A 25,676-nucleotide genomic window follows, 5' to 3' on the forward strand; every position below is an offset into this window, starting at 1 on the left:
GCATTTCACGGGGCACGCAGTTTCGACGATGGCCACTGAGACAGAATTTCAACAATGGCCAGAGGAGGTTCAGGTTCATGACTTAATGCCAGGAGCAAAGCCTTCCCTCAAGAAATAGGATTCAGGGGCTAGGCAGTGACGCACTGGGTTAGGCGCACATGGTGCAAAGCACAGGGACCAGTGCAAGGATCCAGGCTCGAGCCCCAGCTCCCCACGTGTGTGTGTGTGTGTGTGTGTGTGTGTGTGTGTGTGTGTGTGTGTGTGTGTGTGTGTGTAGGGGGTTGCTTCACACGCGGTGAAGCAGGTCTGCAGGTGTCTATCTGTCTCTCCCCCTCTCTGTCTTCCCCTCCCCTCTTGATTTCTCTCTGTCCTATCCAACAACAACAATGGGAAAAATGGCCTCCAGCAGCAGTGGACTCATAGTGCAGCCACTGAGCCCCAGTGATAACCCAGGAGGCAAAAAAAACAAAAAAAAGAGAGGCAGGCAGGCAGGCAGGCAGGAAGGAAGGAAGGAAGGAAGGAAGTTAGTTCAGAGAGAAGAAGCTACTTGGCCTACAACTTGAGCTGGGAACATAGCCTAAAATCCTCTAAAAGCCAGACCCCACGCTGACCTTGAGAAATGCTCCTGCAGCCGCCTGGGAGCAGGAAGTAGTGAGCACTCCGGTGAGGTGTCTGTGGGACCCTGCCGGCCCTCATGGCAGAGTTAGGGATGTCCCGCTTGTTGAAGTAATAGAATGTAGGCTTTATCAAGTGTTCCCCTGGAGCTTCCTGCCTTTGGGAACTCTAAACTTGCAGGAAATTGATGTGATGCTTAGGACAATATTCTATACCAGATATGAGGCTTTTTATGGTGGACCTTGCTGGAATAAACGACAAGGTTTTGCACTTCCTCGGGGCTTTATTTTGTTTTGTTTTTACTGGGCAACTAGTGTACAGTAAACAGTAAACAAAGTTGTTGTTCCATTTCTCATTTTCTGCAAAACACTTTCCCACCCCCAGCCTAGGTCCTCCTCCACCATCAGCACCAGACCTGAACCCCCCATCCGTGCACCCCCAGAGTCCTTTACTTTGGTGCAGCACACCAAACCCAGTCCCATGTCTGCTTTGTGTCGCTTTGTGTCTTCCCTTCTGTCCTTATTTCTCGACTTCTGTGGGACCGTTCCATCCTCATCCTTCTCTTGCTGGCTGATCTCACTTCTCAGGATTCCTTCAAGCACCTTCCAAGATGAGGTGAAGAAGGTGAAGTCACCATTTTTAACAGCTGAGTCGTATTCCATTGTGTATCTGGACCACAACTTGCTCAGCTACTCATCTGTTGTCGGACACCTGGGTTGCTTCCAGATTTTGGCTATTGACAGTGTTGAACTTGAAACTCGGGAAAGTAGACTCTTGAATTTTCTTTAAATAAATGTGTGTTGTTAAATGCCCCCTTCCCCAGGTCTTTCAGGGAAACACCAACCCTACAGATGTGGTGTTTGGAGTGTTCCCCAAACCACTGATAACTCGATTTGTCCGAATCAAACCAGCAACTTGGGAAACTGGCATCTCTATGAGGTTTGAAGTCTACGGTTGCAAGCTAACAGGTAAGTGTGTTCGCATGCAGAAAATTCTTACTGTTAGGAGAGTAGTTTGGTGTAAAGGATGGATTTCACTGAGTCAGTAAGAGCTGCTAGGGGCTTTGGGTGGACCACTCGCATTTAAGAGATAATTAAATGCGCTCACCTGGTTGAATGCACACGTTACAGTGTTTATGGGCCTGAGTTTGAGCTCCCAGTCCCTCCTGCAGTGGGGAAGCTTCACGAGTACCAATGAAGCAGGGCTACAGGTGTCTCTCTGTCTCTCTACCTCTCTACCACCCCCTTCCATCTCGATCTCTGGCTGTCTCTCTCCAATAAATAAATAAAGAGAATAAAAAATACAAAAATAAATAAAAGAAGTAATTAAGAAAGGCCGGATGGTGGCTCACCTGGTTGAGCCCATATGTTACAATGCACAAGGACTGGGTTCAAGCTCCTGGTCCCCACCTACAGGGGGAAATCTTCACGTGTAGTGAAGCAGGGCTGCAGGTGTCTCTCTGTCTCTCTCCCTCTCTGTCCCCCCCTTTCCCTCTTGATTTCTGGCAGTCTCTATCCAGTAAATAATAATAACTACAATAAATAAAGAGGTAATTGAGACCTGAGCTTAACCTTTACGTGTACTGTGCGCTAGTTTATTTTTTTGGCCAATACACCGCGTCAGAGTCTTGGTACCTCACCTAAAATGTATACTCGCTGGAGCCATGCAGGGTGGTGAGAGTGTTGGACTAACTCGTCAAAATACAGCACTTAGTGGGAGTCGGGAGGTAGCACAGCGGGTTAAGCACAAGTGGCACCAGGCACAAGGACCAGCATAAGGATCCCAGTTCGAGCCCCCGGCTCCCCACCTGCAGGGGAGTTGTTTCACAGGCGGCGAAGCAGGTCTGCAGATGTCTGTCTTTCTCTCCCCCTCTCTGTCTTCCCCTCCTCTCTCCATTTCTCTCTGTCCTGTCCAACAATGATGACATCAATAACAACTACAACAACAATGAAAAACAACAAGGGCAACAAAAAGAGAAAATAAATAAATATATATAAAAAAAAATACAGCACTTCACATAGCCTGGTGTGCAGCCGGCCTGGCTTCAGAGGGATCTTTGCACTGCACAGTAAGGTCCACGAAACTGAGCACCTTTTGTGTCTCCTGAGCTCACTGACTGGTTTGTGGATTTACTGCAAATAACTGTCACAGAGAAGCTTTACCACCACCGCCTCACTTGAGCTGATGTCAACAGTGACAGCAAAGGAGGAGGGCGTTGCTCCAAGATGGCCTTGACCACGTCTGCTTAAGTCTTGTTCCCATAATGCCCCTCACTTATTGGAATAGATAGACTGCTATGTCTTTCTGGCTGGTCAGTTTGTTTCTTAGAACATGAATGTGATTTTGAAAGTTGTTGTAGTTGATACAAATTGATGGATTTTACCTATGCATGAGATGATTGAGGTCAGATGCTGAGAGAGCAAAAGGCTAAAATGAAAACAGGTGAAGTGAGGGGAAGACGGAGGTGGGAGGGAAGGAGGGTTTTGGGTGCAATCCGCGCGGTAGGCCTACAGCCATCAGATCATGATCTCTTCAAGGTCTCAGATTCCACTTACGTTGACACGTTGCAAAGCCTTCAGTAGCTAACAGGCAATACAGCGTAAACTTGAAGAACAGAGTGAGGAGGTACTTAAAACGCCTATCCATGCAAAGTTGGGGCATTGACTGGTTTCTGTTATCCTCTCTGGCGCCACTGTTTTGAGAGGAAGAAAACAAAGACTTCCCAAGAAAATAAAATCACCTGGGCAATTTTCCATGAAATTACAGGCAATTTTGAAAAGAGCTAACCAGGAAGAAGAAGAAGGAAAAAAAAAATAGCCTATGTTTGCTTACAGAATAGTCCATTTTGGAAAGTTAAAAACTGACATCTGATTTCTTATGAAAACTTTATGTATTGACATCCTAAAACAGACGGACTTGTTTATTGTTTTAGAGTCTAAGATTACGAAGTCCAAGGTCTGAGAGGCAGGAATTGGGTGGAGAGTAGGCATTGAATGGTCCGTTAGAAGATTGGATGTTGAAACGTTAAGACATAACCTTGGATTTTCTTTTGATCAGCAATTAAATGAGAGAAAGTTCTAGGTCATTTTCAGAGCCTTACAAATTCCACCTATAAATAAATAGACACAAGGCCACTAGAGGTCAAGGCAGGAGTCTCTGGCTATCCCTCTAGCCAAACCTCATGTCCCTGAACCAGATAAATGAGGCCAAGTTCAGTGAAATCCCGGGTGTCTAGTTTAATTCTGAGTTCCCAGTTTCTCTTATGAGTTATAAAAAAAATTGTTGTTGTTGTCTTAATCTCTCTTTCCTTTCCCCTGAAAGCTGATTTCCTTACATGTAAAGAAGGCAAATCATTTACTGTATTTTTGAAAACTAGCTAGCAAGCCTAGCTAGGCAACAGATATCTAAATTCTATATTCTAATATTGTCCTACATGTTTTATTTTACAATTACCTCAAGTATCTTTATTTTTTAACTTTTTAAAATGTTTTTTATTTATTACTGGATAGAGACAGAGAGGAACTGAGAGGAGGGGGAGATATAGGAAGAGAGACAGAGAGATATCTGCAGTCCTACTTCACCACTCGTGAAGCTTTCTCCCTCTAGGTGGGGACTGGGGGCTCGAACCTGCAACCTTGCACACTGTAATGTGTGTGCTTAATGAGGTGTGCCACCAGCTAGCCCCTTCACTTTATTTTTTAAATAAGATCCTTTTTTTAGGCTCATAGTGCTAACAGATAAGAATCTTGAGCCAGGGGAGTCAGGTGGTAGCACAGCGGGTTAAGCACACATGGCACAAAGCACAAGGACCGGCGTAAGGATCCTGGTTCGAGCCCCCGGCTCCCCACCTGCAGGGGAGTCGCGTCACAGGCGGTGAAGCAGGTCTGCAGGTGTCTGTCTTTCTCTCCCCCTCTCTGTCTTCCCTCCTCTCTCCATTTCTGTTCTATCCAACAACAGTGACATCAATAACACCAACAATAAAACAACAAGGGCAACAAAAGGGAACAAATAAATAAAATAAATATTGAAAAAAAAAGGCTGCTGGACAGAGACTCTTGAGGGCAGGGATCATGTGCGCTTTATGCCTTGCTCTCCTCTGTGTCTGAAACAGAGTTGTGTTCCATGCCTGGTTCTTGAATGAATGAGTGGCTGATTTACCCATGCCTACTGACAAACCGAGTGGCTGGATTTCAAAATGTTAGTCTTTCCTCTTCAGTTGACAAGTCATCACTCAGCCTAGCGTGATACGCATATATATTAGTTAAGGGCTACATATATAAATTTTATATATATTAACTCAGAGTTAGCATCTGATTGTGGTCAAAGTTACTATGTAAATGTACCACTTGACTTCCAAATTCTCCAGTGTAGCTGAGTTTTAATTTCATTTGTTAGAGATAACAAATGAAGCAAGATCGGCGTGTGTCACACAGCCTTACGGGGACTTGCTGCCTTGAACATGTTGACCAGAAGTCTAGGAGTCTGTGCGTCAGCTCAGACCACTGTGTCCCTCTGCTCACCAAGGTCACAAGAGAGAGAGAGGACAGAGAGAGTTGGTGGCCAGTGGGGAAAACTGCATTACGCTCGGTCAGGCTCTCCCATCATGTGCACTTCCTGCCTTCTCACTCCTTGAAAATTGGCTAACTGAGTATTTGCCTGACCAGCCCACTTCAGCTTTCCTATTAAAGTTGGGGGTTTGCTTTGAGACAGTAGCAGAGAAAATAGGCCCCTAGATCCATCCAGTCCAAGAACTCATCTCTCCCAACCCTCTTGGGTTGGTTTTTAAGCTTTTGTGAACAGTTGCCAAGCACAATATAGAAATCCCAATTAAATTCAATGCAGGTGAGTAGTCTTAGTACAAGCATGTCCCCTGCAACATTTGAGATAGACTTCTACTAGAAGTGCATTTGTGCTATATCTGGAATTTAACTTGAGCTTAGCATCTTGTTTCTTGGTTTGTTTTTGTTGTTGTTGTTGTTGTTTGTTTGGTTGGTTTTTTTTGTCTTTGTTTTGATTATCTGTTTTTTAGACTTGATAAAACTGTTTTCAAAAGATTTGACACATCGTCAAGCTAGAACACAAAAAGCTGAGAGAGAGAGAGAGAGAGAGAGAGAGAAAGAGAGAGAGAGAGAGAAGGAAAGGAAGTGGCAATAGTCCATGCTCTCTGGTTATGCTGTGGTGGTGGCTGAACACCCCCAAGTGTGTGGCTACATCGCCAGTTCTGCGTTCAGGAAAGGACACTGATCTGGTGCAGGTTTGATCGCTCTACAGTTCTGAGTTAATTGTGTTTTTCTCCGCATAGTAACATCTGTTCCTTATTACCAGCTAAGCATTTTCTCTCTAAAACCGAGTTTTGAATCAGGCAGGTGTGACCACAGCAACCTAAAATTAAATATATATATGACTTCTACTTTTAACACTATAATTTCATTATCCCTTAGTAAAAATGTTTTTGTAAATCTTTTCTAATTCCCACTGAATTTATTCTTGGTTTCCAGAGCCTGGAGCAAATGCGGTTGAATTACAGGAAAAGGCGCGTGGGGGAGATGACAGCTGCCTTTTACTCTGCCGATGAGTTGATTTAGCCAACAAATATTTGTTGAGCAAATATTGTGTGTAATATAGGAACATGGAGTTAGAGGATTTAAATATGACTTATTTCATGCCTCTGAGAACTGAATAACAAGGAGGCAATAAGCAGTAATCTGAGAAACTGAATCTGGTCCACAATATGTGAGAGTGAGGCAGAGAGAGTGTTGTGAAAAGGAATCCAGGACCATTTGTGGGATCACAAAAAGGAATAAATAGCACAGAGGACAGGGAGGAGAGAAAGGGAGAGGGAGAGTGGGAGGGGGAGAGAAAGAAGGAGAGAGGGGGGAGAGAGGAGAGAGGGAAAGAGAGAGGGATCAGCCTGTTAGAACAGCAGTTTGAATGCCTGAGGCTCCAGGCTTAATTTTATGCCAGAGTTGAGCAGTGCTGTAGTTTTCTCTCTCCCCCCATCTGTGTATCTCTATCTCTCTCATAATAAATATGAGAACACCTGGTTGAGTGCACACATTATCATGCACAAGGACCCAGGTTCAGTCCCCTAGTCCCCACCTGCTGGGCGGGTAAGCTTCACAAGCAGTGATGTAAGTGCTACAGGTAGCTCGCTCTGTCTCTCTCCCTTTCTGTTGCCTCCTTCCCTCTCAGTTTCTATCTGTCCTATCAAATAAAGAAGAAAAAGAAAAAATGGCTGCCCAAGAGTGGTGGGTTTATATAATAACCCTGGTGGCAATTTTTTAAAAAAGAGAAGAAAAAGAAAGAATCAGAATTCTAAGGCCTACAGGCCCTGAATGCTGTAGTTAAAAAAAAAAAAAAAAAAGGCGTGGCGGGGGCAGGCAGTGGTGCACCCAGATAGCACACAAAGTCCAAAGCGCAGATACACACTCAAGGATCCGGGTTCGAGCCCCCACTCCCCACCTTCAGGAGGGGTCACTTCACAAGCGGCAAAGCAGGTCTTCAGGCATCTGTCTTTTCTCTCTCCCTTTCTATCTCCCCTTCCCCTCTCAATTTCTCTCTGTCCTGTCCAATAACATAGGAAAAAATAGCCACTAGGAGCAGTGGAGTCATAGTGCCAGCACCAAGCCCCAGCAATAACCCTGAGGGCGAGAAAAAGGCAGGTTCTGAGCCGTATAAGCCAGGTGCAGAGCTTCTGAATAATTAGTTCTTAGGTTCAATAGAAAGCCTGGGCATGGTTTAATCGCATTATAGGTGCCTCTCAGCTAGGAAGGTTGTATTTTCAGGCTCGATGCTGATTATAATGTGCATGTCCTTGACTGAGATGAGCGATGTAGAAAGGAGAGTAATCGCAGTGTTCCACACTGTTACTAAGCCACCAATCAGTCAATCAATGATTAATCCTCTCCTTGTGTTCTGAAGCTCACAGGGCTGGCAGGAAGCGCAGTTGTGTCTAAGGTCTGTCCGCTGTCCTTGCAGAATGTACCGTCTAACTGGTGCAAGACTCTCCATGGCAGAGCAGACAGAGGACAGTGTAATGCTTAAGTTCGGTGCTGCCTCCTATACATGAGATCCTATTTCAGAAGGGAGAGTTCAGCAAAAAAGACTAAAAAAGTTTCCAGGAATCTTAATTGGGTTTTAAATTTTGGGCTGAATTTAACGTCTGTCAACAAGTGAAGGGGGTGAAGTGCTCAGAGGAATCTTTGAGCAAAATAAATGCGAGCTGTATCTTTGGCACTAAAGACAAATGAACTGCGATAACAATGTCAATGATGGGGTATAAAACTAGAGGGAGTGAAATCAAAATGAGGTGCTTAAGGAGCCAGAGTTTGTTTTTTTAATTCATCTATAAATAATGAAGAGCAATGTAGAAGTTTTAAGAGATCTCTGTAATACATAGGACATAAAATTCACCCTTGTATACATTTTAAATGTCCAATTTCATGGCATTAAACATAATCAGATTACTGTGTAGCCATAACAACTATATTTCCAGCAGATTTTTTTATTATTAATTTTATTATCCTGAGCTGAAACGTTAAATGCTGGCTTCCTACCTTTGGCCCCTTCAGCCTCTGGCAAACATGTTCTATTTTTCGCTCCCATGAACGGGACTATTCCAGAAATCAGGTGCCAATGGCAGTGCTTCCCTTTGTCCAAGTGGTTTGTTTTTACTTAACCTGGAAGGTCTCTGAGCATAAGCATGAGCAGAGCATGGCAGCAGGAAGTTGAAGGAAACAGAGACCACTATTTTGCTTATTTATTTATTTGCTTATTTACGAGAACATGGCAGCAGTTGGTAACTGGAGAGGAAAAAAAAAACTGCATCAGACCAAAGCAAAGTGATGAGACAGGGACTGACTGGTTGGTGATGCCTCAGACTGAAAGGAAAGTTCAGTAGAGAGATTTGGTGTCTGCAAGGGGCTGTTTTGGTGAAAGCTCATACAACTAAAGTGACAAGTCCTGTGGAGAGTTCCTCATGTGGCTAGAACTGGGGTGTGGAAATCATACCTTCAGGAAAGGCTATGGACACGCCTCTGGAACTCCCTTCTTATGCTTTAAAAGAAATTAGCATAGTTTATTTATTTTAGTATTGCTTATGTTGGATAGAGACACAAAGAAGTTGAGAAGGAATACAAGAAAGAAAAAGAGAGATAGGCCTGTAGCACTACACTGCTTCACAGCTAATGAAGCTTCCCCCCCATAGGTGGGGACCAGGGGCTTGAACCCTGGTCCTTACACACTGTACTGTGTGCACCATCACCCACCCCACTGAATCAACCACCTTTTTTCTCTCCACATCCTTGACATCTTTTATTATTATTACTGTCATTATTGTTAAATATTTGCTTGGGTAACTTTCTTACTACTTCTTACTTAGCCAGGACTCACTAACAAAATCTCATCCGGGCAGACCCTGTATCTTATCTAAAGCTGACTTCCAGATTACTGGATGGACTGGGACATCAGTAGTTGGGCACTAACCATGGAAGAAAAATCAAAAGGAAATGTCTGTTCTTGCTGCAGACTTTCTTTATTAGAATGGGGTGTAGGGCGAGTTATTCTGAAAGGGTGGGAGAGAGCTTTGATGTCAGATGATCCAGAGATATTCAAATCAGTATGAATATGGGCCAAGGACTTTATGTGATCACCGATGGTTTCACTCCACCTTCTAGATTATCCTTGCTCTGGAATGCTGGGCATGGTGTCTGGACTCATTTCAGACTCGCAGATCACGGCGTCAAACCAGGCAGACAGGAACTGGATGCCAGAGAACACTCGCCTGGTGACCAGCCGCTCCGGCTGGGCCTTGCCCCCCGCGCCCCACCCCTACAGTAATGAGTGGCTGCAGGTGGACCTGGGGGAGGTGAAGCTCGTGCGGGGCCTCATCATCCAGGGCGGGAAGCACAGGGAGAACAAGGTCTTCATGCGCAAGTTCAAGATCGGGCACAGCAACAACGGCTCGGACTGGAAGATGATCATGGATGACAGCAGGCGCAAAGCCAAGGTGAGACGGGGCCGGGGACTGCCATCAGGGCAGGGTGGAAGCGCTTCCCCTGGCTCCTGGCGTGAGTCAACCCCCCCCCTCCCAGGAGTCTCCTGAGTAAGTGTGAGTTCTCACTTCCTCCAGGCAGTGGAGGTGTGTGACTGTGCGGTGTCAGGAAGAGCCTGGGTTCCGGGGAAGATAGACCTGGCTTTAAGTGATGTCTGAGAACCTTCTTTCTGGACCTCTCTCCTCTCTTCTAGGAGGAAGGACTGGCAACTCCACACTCAGACACAAGGCAGGGTTGCGACAACTTGCCACATTCCCAAGGGAAAGTCAGGAAGTCAGGATCACCTATAGCCAAGGGGCTTGTGCAGTGGATAAAGCAGTGAGCTCTCAAGCATGATTCCTGGCATCACGTTCCAAGTTTGATTCCTGGCATCACGTGTGCCAGGGTGGTGCTCAAGTTCTCTCCCCATCCTCTCTCTCTTGTTAGTAAATACATTGTTTAAAGAAAGGCAAAATTGGGGGCTGAGTGGTAGCGCAGTGGGTTAAGTGCACAAGGTGCAAAGCGCAAGGACTGGCAGAGGGAGCCTGGTTCAAGCCCCCGGCTCCCCACCTGCAGGGAGGTTGCTTCACAGGCAGTGAAGCGGGTCTGCAGGTGTCTGTCTTTCTCTTCCCCTCTCTCTTCCCCTCCTCTCTCCATTTCTCTCTGTCCTATCCAATAACAACAGCAGCAGTAACAACAACAACAATAAACAACAAGGGCAACAAAAGGGAAGAAATGGCCTCCAGGAGCAGTGGATTTGTAGTACAGGCACTGAGCCCCAGCAATAACCCTGGAGGCAAAAAAAGAAAGAGAGAAAGAAAGAAAAAAAGAAAGGCAGAAATCTCTCATCAGTTAAGACTCACTTTTCCTCCTTATTTAAGCACATGCTCTACTTCATTTATTTATTCATTTATTTGTGTTGGTGGGCTGGGTTTTCACACCTCTGCACCACTTTCCCAGCAGATATATATATATATATATATATATTTTAAAAGAGGCAGAGGGGCTGAATGGTGGTGCACCTGGTTGAGCGCACAAGTAACAATGTGCAAGGACCCAGGTTCAAATTCCCGGGTCCCAACTGCATGGGGGAACTTCACAAGTGGTGAAGCAGTGCTGCAGGAGCCTCTCTCTCTCTCTCTCTCTGTCACCCCCTTCCTCCTCGATTTTGGCTGTCTCTATCCAATAAATAAAGATTTAAAAAGAAAGAAAGAGGTAGAGAGGGAGACAGAAACCGACAGATAGGTAACAGAGCCCTGCCGTGGACAGTGCTCCTGTGTGGTGCTGGGGATCAGACCCAGGTCTTCACACATGGTAAAGCCTGTGCTCTGCTGGGTGGGGAAACTGTCTCCCAGCTCTGTGTTTCCCTTTTTTAATTGTGGTGAAATGCACGTGACAAAAGATTGACCATCCTCATTTTTCAGTAATAGTATGTGAGAGCGTGAGTGTTAAATTGCTACCTAACAAACCTCAGGAACTTCCTAGTCTTGCAAAAGCTGGAACTCTCTGCCCCTGAACCCAGAACTCCCGCCCTCACCCTTCCAGTCCCTGGCAGCCACCAGCCCCCTTTCTCTCTCTGTGAAGCGGCTGAGCTGCTCAGCTTGGAGTTCTCCACAGTCCCCGAGGCTCTTGCTGTGTTGGCACTTCTTGCCTTGCTGAGGCTGAGTGTTGACACCACTTCCCTTAGCCCACATGCCCACCCCCTGATTCGTGGCTTGAGTCTACCTGCCAGAGCTTGTGAATAATCTCTAAGCGTATTTTTAATGCAAGTGGAACTTTAAAAACCACTAATGCCTCCTGATGACCAAGGGAAGTTTGAGAATCAAACTTTTTTAAGACCGTCTCCCGAACAGACGGTCTTAAAAAAGAAAGAAAGTGGTCGAGAGGAAGACAGAGACTGAGGGCTAGATAATGGAGCCCCTGCCCCTGCTGAAAACCTGGTGTCTTCTTGCATGATTGTGTTTCTGTTTGGCTGACGTTTAAAATCACTTGATTTCCCCGACACCCAACACCCACACGGGGAAAGCAAGCCCCTAGGGTGTGCTGGGTGACCCAGGAGCTCCTTTGAGGTTAAAATGCATCACAAGCCATAGAGTCTGTTCAGGATGTGTGGCTATGTGACTGTGTGACTGTGTGTGTGATTGTGTGGCTGTGTGGCTGTGATTGTGTGTGTGAGACTGTGTGGCTGTGTGACTGTGACTCTGTGACTGTGTGTGTGGCTGTGTGACTGTGTGTGTGACTGTGTGACTATGTGACTGTGTGTGTGGCTGTGTGACTGTGTGTGTGACTGTGTGTGTGGCTGTGACTGTGTGACTGTGTGACTGTGACTGTGTGTGTGACTGTGTGGCTGTGTGACTGTGTGTGTGGCTGTGTGTGGCTGTGTGACTGTGTGTGTGACTGTGTGACTGTGTGTGTGTGGCTGTGTGACTGTGACTGTGTGTGTGACTGTTTGACTGTGTGTGTGGCTGTTTGACTGTGTGCCTGTGACTGTGTGTGTGACTGTGTAGCTGTGACTGTGACTATGTGACTGTGGCTGTGTGGCTGTGACTGTGTGGCTGTGTGGCTATGTGACTATGTGACTGTGGCTGTGTGGCTGCGTGACTGTGACTGTGTAACTGTGTGTGTGGCTGTGTGACTGTGTGTGTGACTGTGTGACTGTGTGGCTATGTGACTGTGTGACTGTGTGTGTGACTGTGTGGCTATGTGACTGTGTGACTGTGTGTGTGACTGTGTGGCTATGTGACTGTGTGTGTGACTGTGTGACTGTGTAACTGTGTGTGGCTGTGTGGCTGTGTGGCTGTGTGACTGTGTAGCTATGTGACTGTGTGACTGTGTGTGTGACTATGTGGTTGTGTGGCTGTGTGACTGTGTGTGTGACTGTGTGGCTGTGTGACTGTGTGGCTATGTGACTGTGTGGCTGTGTGGCTGTGTGACTGTGTGGCAGGACTCTTCCCGCCGACGCATTGGCCTCTCGGTTCTGAGCTTCCCACACTTACTTGGTCCGGGAGCCATTCCTCTTGTGAACAGGAGCTTCTGATCCACGTTGGGATAAGGCTTAGTGCTGTGACTCGGGCCAAAGCTGCCTGCACCCCGTCCAGCTGTGGAGCTCTGCGGAGACCATCCTGTCCCCCATTTGGGTGGTCAGTGCCAGTCTGCCAGGCCGCCAGCTGGGATGACGCTGCCAGAAACCCCTCTTCCTTGTCACACCCTCTGCCCATGTGTGGTTTCTGCAATGCTGCCGTGTTATTTTTACCTCCAGCTGGCCTGTTTCTTGTTTGGGTGAAAGAAAACACACACCAGACACTGAAGTTTCCCTCACAGCCCATCCCTTCTCTGAGGAGGAGGGGGCCGCTGTGACTGTCTCATCAGGCAGAATATGCTGCCCGTCAATGACTTTACTCGCTGTCACGGCACATCCCTCCCCAAGAGGCTAGCTGAGCGAGAGAGAAAGGGAGCCTCCATGTGCTTTGGCTGGGCGGCCTCACACGCGCCCGGCCCCTGAGCTTTGGTCATCTGGCTGGTGTGTCTGCAGTCAGGCTGAGAACCCTCACTTGCTTGCACCCCTCAGGGAACGTGCCCCTGGCTTCAGTGTCAGGCAGACGGAGCAGACTGGCCGCATGTGTCCGGTGTATGGCATCAGAAACATGGTCCCAGTCAGCATCGTTTCTAATGATGCTTCAGGTCCTAAAACACACTTCCAAATGGTTCCTATGAAACCTTATCTGGCACTGAACGTGTCCTTCCCCAGAAATAAAATCTTTGATTTATTAATTATTCCCATATTTCTTTGTTACCAGAGCACTGCTCAGCTCTGATTAATTTTGGTGTGAAGGGTCAAACCTGGGACTTGGTAGCCTCAGGCTCTTTTGCATAACCACTATGCTACCTGCCCCACCCCTACAATCTTTGAGATGGAAAACAAGTGGGGGTGGTGGCTCGCCTGGTTGAGCGCACATGTTACAGTGCACAAGGACCCGGGTTCGAGCCCCCGGTCCCCATCTGCAGGGGGAAAGCTTCACAAGCGGTGAAGCAGGACTGCAGGTGTCTCTCTGTCTCTCTCTCCCTCTCTGTCTTCCCCTTTCCCACTCAAGTTTTGCCTTTTTCTATCCAATAAATAAAGATTTTTTTAAAAAATTTTTTTCCCAATAAACCTACATGGCTGTTTCCTGTAACCTCAGTTGCCAGAGGGTTTTTTTTTTCTTTTTTTTTTTTAATATTTTAGGAAAAGCTTCCATTTCAGAGCAGTACATGTTTCTAAGTTGTGCAAATACGTTCTGAACAGAAGAACTCTATTAGACATACAAACACCAGTTAGTCTGCTTACAGCATCAGATAACAGTCTTACGTACTGTTTTAATAAAACGACATATAATGGATTTTAAATCTGCTATCTTCTTTCCTCAACTAGTGCAGATCAGAGTCTTCAAGTCAAGTCAGTTTTTCAGGAATACAGAGAGAAATCTAAATGGGCAACTCCCTCCTCCTAAGACATAATCAGTGTGAGGATGCAAAGCTATTTCGTAGATGACCTACGTCCGCCAAGCTGGCCCCGTCCCATATGACTCCCAGCTCAACACTGACGGCTTCCCATAACACCTTCACACAGAGCTGCTCATTCTTTACCCAAATCAGATTTAATGGAAGAGATGGGATTCCATGGACATAAGTGCTTTTTGCTCCTGTGATTGTTGGAACTATGTTAACCTAGACAGAGCTTGCTGTGTGCTAACAACATTTTCATTAAAACCAGTATCTAACTGACAGCTTTAACTGGGCCTGACGTCCGCGGCTGCCAGTGCAGTGCTACCAGGAGTCCCGAGCCCCGGTGGTGGCTGATTCTTGAGGGGAGCCGGGCCTTGTAGTTGGGAGAAGCAGCTCTGTCAGCCATGTGTTTCCATGTCGCTGGAGACTCTCTGAATTAGTCAACCAAGTTACTTCTAGAACTCAGGAAACCTCGGGGCTGGTTGGTGGCGCACCTGGTAGAGTACATATGATACCAAGTTCAAGTGTCTGGTCCCTGCCTGCAGGGGGATGGGTTCCGGAGCGGTGAAGCAGGGGTACAGGTGTCTTGTCTGTCTGTCTGTCTCCTCCCTCTTCTCCATTTCTGGCTGTCTCTATCCAATAAAGATAATTTAGGGAGTCGGGCGGTAGCGCAGCGCATTTAGTGCACGTGGCGCAAAGCGCAAGGATGGGTGTAAGGATCCTGGTTCGAGCCCCCGGCTCCCCACCTGCAGGGGAGTCGCTTCACAGGCATTGAAGCAGGTCTGCAGGTGTCTGTCTTTCTCTCCCCCTCTCTGTCTTCCCCATCTCTCTCCATTTCTCTCTGTCCTATCTAGCAATAACGACATCAATGGCAACAACAATAATGACTACAACAACAATAAAAATAAAAAAAAAACAAGGACAACAAAAGGGAAAATAAATATTTAAAAAAATTTTTAAAAAGAAAGATAATTTTAAAAGAAGGAACAGGAGAAAGAGAAGAGAAGAAAGAAAACCTCTGGCGATGTCATGGCTCACCAGATCTTCTGTTTCCTCTTACAAACGCCCCCATATGTGGCCGTATTCCTCCGACTGAATGGGCCCATTATGGCTGGTTTATATCTTGGCCGAGCTCTTGGGCATTCTCTGGGCAGAGCCAGGAAAGCACTGTGAGGAAGGGGGCCTGCTAAGGGCTTGAATCCTGACACTGGCATTTGCTGTCTGTTCCCCCGTGGAAATTATGATCTCTCTGCGCCTCTTCTGGGGAGGCAGGAGCAGTCGTAGACCCCACTGTGTGTGTGCCTGGCCTTGTCTTGGGGAGTCTGCACATTTGAAGCACTTAGAGCAACACCTCACATCAGTATCACCAGGCACCTCCACCCTCTCCCCCTTCTAAATGGGTTTAAAATGGTATTGGGGGGATGGCGGGTGGTGGCACTCCTGGTTGAGCACACATGTTACAGTGCACAAGGACCCAGGTTTGAGCCCCCGGTCCCCACCTGCAGGGGGAAAGTTTCCTGAGCGGTGCAGTAGGGCTGCAGGTGTCTCTCTGTTTCTCTCCCTCTCTGTCACCCCCTTCCCTCTCAATTTCTGGCTGTCTCTATCCGATAAATAAAGATACTTTTAAGAAAAAGAAAGAAAGAAAGAAAGAAAACGGGGTGTCTCTTCCTGAGTTACTTCCTTCATCTCAAGGAAGTGGTAAAAATGTCACCTCTCCCAGACACACAAGCCTGTCATCTGAAAACCTGTCTCATAAGGGCTCTGTGTCTGTGTGCACGCCTGTGTTTCTGAGACATGACACCTGCCGCTTCTTAGAGAAGGTTAACTTGGTTTCGTTTTGTTTTCTTTTGTTTCTCCCCTTCTCATTTACAAAAGGACTGCAGACCATCCATGAAGTGGAAGGAAGGGCCCTATTAGAAAAGTCAGATTGTCTGTGCCATTGGACTGTGCATGTCTGTGTCAACTGTGTGCGGTTTGTTGGTATGTGGGGTTGTGCTTCGAATGCGTTGGCTCACCTGCTCCGAGAGAGACCACACCACGAGATGTTTCTGCCAGGTTCTTAGTAAGAGACCCACACAGGGGAAGACCAAACCACTGAAACAGACAGAGGGTTTAGTGTTCTTTGGGTTTTTGTTTGTTTCTCTTTTTTGTTAGTGATTTAATAATGATGATTGTAATAAGATTGTAAGATCACAGGGCTACGATTCCACACGGTTCCCACCACCAGAGTTCCCTGTCCCGTCCCCTCCATTGGAAGCTCCCCTGTTCTTTATCCCTCTGGGATCCTGGATCCAAATTCTTTATGGGGAGCAGAGGTGGGAGGTCTGACTTCTGTAACTGCTTCTCCGCTGGACATGGGTGTTGGCAGGTGGATCCACACCCCCAGCCTGTGTCTGTCTGTCCCTAGTGGGGCAGGGCTCTGGGGAGGGGAGGCTCCAGGACACACTGGTGAGGGTGTCTGCCTGGGGAAGTCAGGATGACATCATGGTAGCATCTGCAGCTTGGTGGCTGAAAGGCAGTGAGAAGTAAAGCACATTGTTCAATGAACAGGAACCCAAAGGTAGAAATAGAGCAGATGAAATTGGGGGTCTTTGTGTGGGAAGAAGCTAGGAAGTCTCTGTTAGGTGTGTTCCAGGGGCCCGTGACTTTAGTAATTTTTGCCAGAGCCTGACAGCTAACAGGCAAGTGGGCTAAAAGTATCGTCTGGGGAGATGGAGTCAGAGTTGAAGTGCTCTTTATTTTTAATGATACCGTTTTATAGTAGTAGTAACATCTATTTCGGTGGAGTCCTAAGCCCCCTGAGTGGGGGAAGTGATAATGTGTAAGACAGCTGAACCACTGGTGTTTTTCCCACTTCACAGTCTTTCGAAGGCAACAACAACTACGACACCCCTGAGCTGAGGACCTTCACGCCCCTTTCTACGCGGTTCATTAGGATCTACCCGGAGAGAGCTACTCACGGTGGCCTGGGGCTCAGGCTGGAGCTGCTGGGCTGTGACGTGGAAGGTAACGCTCCTGCCAGAGTCCCTCTGGGTGAGCCTCCCTCTCCCTGCGCCTGCCAAGAGGCTGAGCTCTCCAGCACCCTCCAGGATGCGGGCCTTCAGAACAGCAACAACTTACTGTGACCGGGGGTGGTTCAGCTGGTGGGGCACACGTATTGTCATATGCAAGGACCCAGGTTCAAGCCCCCAGTCCCCCACCTGCAGGGGGGAAGCTTCACAAGCAGTGAAGCAGAGCTGTGGGTGTCTCTCTGTGTCTCTCCCTCTCTATCTCCCCCTTCTCGCAATTTCTCTCTGTCCAATAAAATGGAAAAATGGCCACCAGGAGCAGTGCCGGCACCAAGCCCCAGAGATAACCCTGGAGGGGTTAAAAAAAAAAAGGGAGTGTTTTTGCTCTTTCTTATTAAGATATCTACTTCTTGTCTTTGCTCTTTGGAAGATGTCTGGAGAAACTCCAGAAGGAAATGGAAGCACACCTGTGTCCTGTGTGCATCCTGATTTGGGTCGGCACTGATATTTAAATAGTGACTGGAGGAGGCCGGCTGGCGGTGCACCCAGTTAAGCGCACTGTGTTATCAAGTGCAGGGATGTGGGTTCGAGCCCCTGCTGCCCACCTGATAAAGCAGGTCTGCATGCAGGTGTCCATCGTTCTTCCTCTGTACCTCCTCCTTTCTCAGTTTTTCTTTGTCCTGTCTGGTAAAATCATAATAACAATAATAATAATAGGGAAAAACGGCCATCAGGATCAGGAGCAGAGGATTCATAATGCCTGGTGACAACAAACAAACAAATAAATGAACAACCAGACAACCGGAGAAGATAAAATGATGCCAAAGAGCAAAACTGAAGCAGAGAAGTGATTCACTTTCTTCTCTGTGTTTTCCTTTTACCTCCGGGATTGTATCTGGGTCTCAGTGCCTGCATGGCTCCACCGTTCTCTGTGGTCTTTTGTTTTTCTTCCTTTCAATAAAGAGTGAGAGACAGAGGCATCTAGAGAAAGCGGGGAAGAGAAGGAGATGGGAGGAAAGGGAGATGCCTGCGGCACTGTCCCACCAAGGGGGAAGCATATCCCCCTACAGGTGGGGGCCGGGTGCTTGGACCTGGGTCCTTGTAGGTCGTGACCTGTGCACTCTTATCAGGCGACGCGCCACCCAGCCCCTCCCCCTTCCTTTTCTTTTCCTTAATGTAATTCTGGCGTGACCCTCGTCCATTTTCAATATGGAGGCCCTCCTTTGGAAAGACCACAGGGAATGCAGGGGGACATCAACAAGATGGGGAGGGTTTAAAATACCTGAAAGTGGCACGTTGCAGAGGGTAGGGACACTGTAGGGGAAGCAGGCATCCGGACTGACCGAGGACCCTAGCAATAAGGTGATAGCCGTGAGAAGGGCTCAGTGTGTCTTTGTTTGCGTTTTGCAAAGTCCAGACCGCAGGCTGCAGCTGTGGGGCCACCTGGGTGTGATTTCCACTTGCTGGTCTCTGTGGGAGCGGGAGCAGTTCAGGGAGTTAAGGCTGTCTGTGCTTATGTATCTTTTATATCTCTGCTACACACCACTTCAGCAAGATGGCAGAGTCAAAATTTTATTGAGCAAGTAAGAGTGAGCTCCACAACGCCTACTGGCCGAAAGTTCTATAAGAACAGACTTCTGCCAGCATCTTATCTGGTTCTCCAACATCAAGAGAACTGCACCTTATCTTGAGTCTTGTAAAGTGAAATATAATGCCCCAAACTGTAAAATATTAAACGGATTGCAAAAAAAAAAAATGAATAACAGGTTAGGGGGGAAATAATGAGACCAGACAGAATTGAAAGAACTTCAAATGGGGTCTTTTCTGGGTGCTGGCTCCCTTTCAGCTGCAGATTCGCAGATCTGGGGATGTAAGCCAATAGCAGAATCCAGCTCTCTGGAAGCTGGTGAGCTGGCCCCACACACCTGCTCTGGGCAGAGCCCAAGTGGAGAAGCTTCCAGAAAAAGAGAGGGAGTCACTTTTCCCTCTTCTTCTTTTATCCTCCAGGGTTATCACTGGAGCTCAGTGCCAGCACTAGGAATCCACCACTCCTTGGTGGCCTTTTTTTTTTTTTCCATTTTACTGGATTTTCCATTTTACTACAGAGAGAAATTGAGATGGGAGGGGAAGGGAGAGAGATAGAGAGACAGAGAAGCACCTTCAGGCCTGCTTCGCAGTTTGTGAAGCTTCCCCTGCAGCTGGAGAGCCGGGGGCATGAACGTGATCCTTACGTGGGCCTTTGAGTTTAGTCCTGTGTGCACTTAACCCGGTGTGCCTCCGAGCAAGTCCCCTGGAGTCACTTCTTGAGCAAATATGAAGAGGAATCCTTTACTTCAAGTGAGTGTTGGAACTCACTTTGGGAGAAAGAAATTTAGATAGGAACTCCGCACACAGGAAATAGAAAGGATCTGGAGGGTTTGGGGCCAGGAGAGCTCTCTAAAACCTTGAGAACGAGAGGGGGAAAATAAGGATTCAAGCAAGAATTTCTTTGATCACAGTTCTCAAGTCTGAGCTCATGAGTAAGTAACCAGAGCGAATTCCTGAGCCTTTTACAGAGATATCAACGTATCCGTTGCCCGGGCCCCGCTGGGCAGATAAGGATCCGATCTGCGGACGTTCCCCCCAGCGGCTCTGTGCGGAAACCCAGGTGTCTTAGCTCCTGAGTGCGGGTGGGCCCATGGCCAGCCCTCTCAGCAGGGATCAGAGCCCTGTGCGGAAGCATGAGCAGAGTCAACAGCCGGTGGCCGGGGAACAGGCTCCCCAGGTGTGAGGTGCTGACGCTGGGTCTTGTTTCAGCGCCTACTGCTGGCCCGACCACTCCCAACGGGAACCCGGTGGACGAGTGTGATGACGACCAGGCCACCTGCCACAGCGGAACAGGTGACGACTTCCAGCTTACAGGTGGGGCCCGTCTCCGCCCCACTGCCCTCCCATCACACCGCAGGTCTCCTGCTAGCACCCCCCCCATGTGTCTGCTCCTGGGTGCTGGCAGGGTGACCTGCTCGGCCCGCATGATCACATACTCATGTCGCCTCTGAAAATCATTGCTCTTAACTGCCACAGCCACTGAGCCTCTCTTCTGCTGGTCCACAGCTCCCCCCACCACCACCGCCACAGGTACCTAACCAGCCGTGTTAGAACCTTGCTTGTTTTCATTGTCTTGTTGTTGTTGTTATTATTATCTTTATTTATTGGATAGAAACTGCCAGAAATCAAGAGGGAAGGGGTGATAGAAAGACAGAGAGACTCCTGCAACCCTGCTTCCCCACTCGTGGAGCTTTTCTCCTGCAGGTGGGGACCAGGGGCCTTGAACCCGGGGCCTTGTGCCATGTTTAACCTGTGCGCCTGACCAACTGCGCCACCACCCAGCCTCTGTTTCCATGTTCTGATGAGGCCAACGTTCTCTTGAGTGAATCCTTGGTCCCTCTGATTGACGAGAGCGAGCTCGTTCTGTTTGAGACGCACCTCTTAGGTCGGGCTTGTAAAGCCTCCGTGCGTTAGGATTTGCCAAGGCAAAATTGACTTGTTCTGCGTCCCTGCCAGCCAGCCCCAGGCCGGGGTCTGTGCCAGATGCCCCGTGACTGTTTGCAGATATCATTACTCCAGGACATCAGAGGCTCTAGAACCTGGACAGTGGCCAGCTGCTCCCCTCCTCCTCCCCTTCCTCCTTTTCCCTCCTTCCCCTCCACCTCCCTTTCTCTTGCCCCTCCTCTCTCTCTCCCCTTTCTCTCCCTCCTCCCCCTTCTCCCTCTCTTTCTCTTCCTCTCCTCCCCTTCTCTCTCTTCCTCTCCCTCCTCCCCTTCCCTTTCCCTCGCCTCCCCTCCTCCCCTTCCTCCTTTTCCCCCTCCTCACTCCCTCTCCTCTCTTCCCCCTCCTCCCCCTCCTATTGGGAAAGCAAAAGAAATAGCAGGCATACGGGAAAATGGGGTCGAGCCATTTGGAGACCAGCCAAGTCACCAGGATGTTCACCCAGTTGTTGCAAAAGGTTTGTGGGGCCTGCAGGTCCAGGGGCAGCTCCGTGTGGCACCTGGCTCTCGTTTGACAGTGAATGCGTCCTTGGATGCAGGTCTGGAGGGACTCGGAGAACCCACATAACCACTCCCCGTGTCACATCGCAACAGTGCCGCGTTATGGTGCCGCGTTATCGGCTGATGCCTGTTGGTGAATCAACAAGGAAGGAAAGGCCCCACAGCACACATCCAGTCACTTTCCAAAGTCTCCTCTGAAGAAATGACAGAGAGAGACAGAGAGAGAGCGAGAGCCCACCTGAGCTGGAATGGGGTGGCGGGTGTAGCAGGCAGCTCCGAATGAAGCACCAAGAGCCTGGCCTGTGCCTCCTCGGGCCATCTGCCTCCAGAGTCGGGGTACCAGCTCCCATGTCCCTCGGGCCCATAAAGGTTACGTCCTGTGGGCTTTGGAAAACAGATCTTCTCTGTAAGTGGCCAGAAGCCACAAGAATCACTCTTGATGAACGCAGAGGCGTTTTCTGGTAAGATGTTAAGTCCAGGCTGCAGCCCCGACAGCTGATGTTCGGAACAGAACCGGATGCCTTTCCCGGAGCCGGGCCTGTGCAACCCTCCCTGCCAGGCTGCCCAGAGCCTCAGACCCCGGGCTCCCTGTGAGCCCCGTCCCACATGCACAGAGAGACTCCTCACGGAGGGTGGCAATGTGAGCCTCAGGGCAGCCACCCTCAGGTAAACCAGAAAGTGGTCAGTGACTGTCGATCAGAAACAAGCTTCGGGTCTGCTTCGGGTATCAAAACAACCGACCGTTCTTTTTTTTTTTTTAATCTATTTACAAAGGATTGCAACTAACACCTTCGAATGGAACAGGGAAGTGCAGGCGTGTTCCCTGAGAGCTGGCTGTGTACGGCCGGGGATTACCAGCCACAGAAAGGGGGCTGTTTATCGTGGCAGCACTGACCTGCCTTCAAAGTACAAGGTCCCGCTTGATCCACGGCATTTAAAGTCATTTCTTGGATAGGTAGACATCTTTCTTTCTTTGTTTTACGTAGAATCACATCCAAAACAATAAAAATAAAAGGCACTTTGTGCGACCAGCACATTAGTCTGAATAACTCCCTAAGTGCACCTGGCTCTCCGCCATGCCCTCTCCACGTCCGCCGTTGAGAAGAGGTGCTCAGAAGGCGCTCCATGCTTGGCGTTCATGCACTGCATTAAGGGTCCGTAGGTCCTTTCTAAAATGATAAAACACCGTGGCTTGACAAAGCTGTTATCCTCTATCTGAGAGGAGGTGTGTTTGCCTGGGAGCATTTGCAAACCCCTTACCTGACCCTGGTATCTCCTTGCTCATGAACTTCTCACCTGCCGGGTCCACTCGCCGCTCTGCACTGTCCGTGTTCATTCTGAGCTGCAGACTTTTAAAACATATGTATACTATTATTTTAATGAAAGAGATCCAGAGGGAGAGGGACCAGAGCCCTGCTCAGCTCCGGCTGATGGTTTTGCTGGGGGTTGAACCTGGGACCTCAGAGTCTCAGGTATGAGACTCTTTAGTGGAAGCATGACGCTTGTCTCCCCACCCCTGAGCTGCAAACTTTGAAGGGTGAGTGCAGTGTGTGTGTTTGCAAAAAAAAAAAAAAAAAAAAAAGCATTTCTCACTCAGCTGTGATGGGTAGAAGCACAGTGGTTAGGGCCACTGTTCTCTTACTCTGTTTTTTGTTCTTGGAAGCAAGTGTGGTCACTTCGGGTCTGCTTCGGGTATCAAAACAACCGACCGTTCTTATTTTTTTTTAATCTATTTACGAAGGATTGCAACTAACACCTTCGAATAGAACAGGGAAGTGCAGGCATGTTCCCCGAGAGCTGGCTGTGTACGGCCGGGGATTACCAGCCACAGAAAGGGGGCTGTTTATCGTGGCAGCACTGACCTGCCTTCAAAGTACAAGGTCCCGCATCTCCGTGTGTGTGTGTGTGTGTGTGTGTGTGTGTGTGTGTGTGTGTGTGTGTGTGTGTGTGTGAATGTGTGTGAGTGTGTGTGTGTGTGAGTGAGTGTGTGTGAGTGTGTGTGTGAGTGTGTGTGTGAGTGTGTGAGCGTGTGTGTGTGAGTGTGGGTGTGTGAGCGTGTGTGTGTGAGTGTATGTGTGAGTGTGTGTGTGAATGTGTGTGTATGTGAGTGTGTGTGAGTGAGTGAGTGTGTGTGTGAGTGAGTGTGAGTGTGTGTGAGTGTGTGAGCGTGTGTGTGTGAGTGTATGTGAGTGTGTGTGAGCGTGTATGTGTGAGTGTGTGTGTGAGTGTGTGTGTTGTGAGTGTGTGTGAGTGTGTCTGTGTGTGTGTGAATGTGTGTGTAAGTGTGAGTGTGTGTGAGTGTGTGTGAGTGTGTGTGTGTGAGTGTATGTGTGAGTGTATGAGAGTGTGTGTGTGTGTGAGTGTGTGTGTGAGTGTGTGTGTGAGTGAGTGTGTGAGTGTGTGTGAGTGTATGAGTGTGTGTAAGTGTGTGTGTGAGTGTGTCTGTGTGAGTGTGTCTGTGTGTGAATGTGTGTGTAAGTGTGTATGTGTGAGTGTGTGTGTGTGTGTGTGAGTGTGTGTGTGTGTGAGTGTGTGGAGGGGGGAGACAGAGAGAGAGAGGCAGACACAGATGTGTTAGCACACTGCTCCTGACTTACAGAGCTCACAGAAATCCAGGTGGGCTATGCCCAAGGCAGACAGGAGGAGGGAGTCTGTTCTCCCTCTCCCTCTCCCTCTCCCTCTCCCTCTCCCTCTCCCTCTCCCTCTCCCTCTCCCTCTCCCTCTCTCTCTCTCTCTCTCCCGGGCTTGCTTGCCAAGGTGAAGACTGGGCCCTGAACTTACTCATTCACAAATGCCTTTGAAGCTGCTACTAATCCAGTAGGCTTCAAAGGTATGAGGAGGCCATTTCACCTTGGATCTGTGTGCCCATCAGCAGAAGCTGGCTCCCCACCTGTAACAAGACTGATAATGCGTATCAGTTTTAAAACATGAATTTCCACCTTGAGTTTCTCTCCTGTGAGACCACCGCTAATGTCTTCTGGCCGCCCTCCAATTCTCCCATTACAGACTCACCTTCTTAACCCAGAATCCATATAATTCCTCCTCCTTAGCTCCGGCCTCATGGAGACAGGCACACACACGGCCACTCAACCGCCTTTGTCTCTGGGCGGGGAGGGACAGCCGGACTGACTGAAGCAGCCCAGCACCTCAGAACTCTTGAGACCCTTCCAAGAGCTTGATTTTTTTTTATTTCTTTATTGGGGAATTAATGTTTTACATTCAACAGCAAATACAATAGTTTGTACACACATAACATTCCCCAATTTCCCATATAACAATACAACCCCCACTAGGTCCTCTGTCATCCTTCATGGACCTGTATTCTCCCCACCCACCCACCCCAGAGTCTTTTACTTTGGTGCAATACGCCAATTCCAGTTCAGGTTCTACTTGTGTTTTCTCTTCTGATCTTGTTTTTCAACTTCTGCCTGAGAGTGAGATCATCCCATATTCATCCTTCTGTTTCTGACTTATTTCACTCAACATGATTTTTTCAAGGTCCGTCCAAGATCGGCTGAAAATGGTGAAGTCACCATTTTTTACAGCTCCGTAGTATTCCATTGTGTATCTAGACCACAGCTTGCTCAGCCACTCATCTGTTGTTGGACACCTGGGTTGCTTCCAGGTTTTGGCTATTACAAATCGTGCTGCCAAGAACACAGGTGTACACAGATCTTTTTGGATGGGTGTGTTGGGTTCCTTAGGATCTATCCCCAGGAAAGGATTTGCAGGATCATAGGGCTGGTTCATGTCTAGCCTTCTGAGAGTTTCCAGACTTTTCTCCACAGGGGTTGGACCAACTGACATTCCCAGCAGCAGTGCAGGAGGCTCCTTTGACCCCACACCCTCTCCAGCATTTGCTGCCGTTACCTTTTCTGATGTATGACATTCTCACAGGAGTGAAGTGATATCTCAATGTTGTCTTTATTTACATTTCTCTGACAATCAGAGACTTGGAGCATTTTTTCATGTGTTTCTCGGCCTTTTGGATCTCTTCTATGGTGAATATTCTGTCCATGTCCTCCCCCCATTTTTGGATGGGGTTATTTGTTGTCTTGTTGTTGAGTCTGGCAAGCTCTTTATATATGTTGGTTATTAAACTCTTGTCTGATGTATGGCATGTAAAGATCTTCTCCCATTCTGTGAGGGGTCTCTTGGTGTGGGTAGTGGTTTTGTTTGCTGTGAAGAAGCTTTTTAATTTGATGTAGTCTCATAGGTTTGTACTTGCCTTAGTCTTCTTTGTAATTGGATTCGTTTCATTGAAGATGTCTTTAAAATGTATGCGGAAAAGAGTTCTGCCAATATTTTCCTCTAAGTATCTGATAGTTTCTGGTCTAACATCCAAGTCCTTGATCCACTTGGAATTTACTTTAGTATTTGGTGAAATATAGTGGTTCAGTTTCATTCTTCTGCATGTTTCAACCCATTGTTTCCAACACCATTTGTTGAAGAGACTCTGCTTTCCCCATTTAATAGTCTGGGCCCCTTTGTCAAAGATTAGATGTCCAGAG

General features: G+C 48.1%; 1 protein-coding gene across 2 annotated transcripts in view; it reads left to right on the forward strand.

Moving 5' to 3' along the window:
• Positions 1-25,676, forward strand: part of NRP1 (neuropilin 1) — a 172,881-nt gene that overhangs the window by 117,666 nt on the left and 29,539 nt on the right. Inside the window, exons 8-11 of one of the 2 annotated variants that reach the window (XM_060192503.1) lie at positions 1,439-1,583; positions 9,291-9,622; positions 16,991-17,135; positions 19,934-20,038. In XM_060192503.1, the coding sequence (XP_060048486.1) occupies positions 1,439-1,583; positions 9,291-9,622; positions 16,991-17,135; positions 19,934-20,038 (727 nt within the window). The remainder of the gene's footprint in view (positions 1-1,438; positions 1,584-9,290; positions 9,623-16,990; positions 17,136-19,933; positions 20,039-25,676) is intronic. The other variant, XM_060192504.1, reaches the window with a different exon arrangement.

The sequence above is a fragment of the Erinaceus europaeus genome, chromosome 6 (genome assembly GCF_950295315.1).
Source record: "Erinaceus europaeus chromosome 6, mEriEur2.1, whole genome shotgun sequence".
Taxonomy (NCBI): Eukaryota; Metazoa; Chordata; class Mammalia; order Eulipotyphla; family Erinaceidae; genus Erinaceus; species Erinaceus europaeus.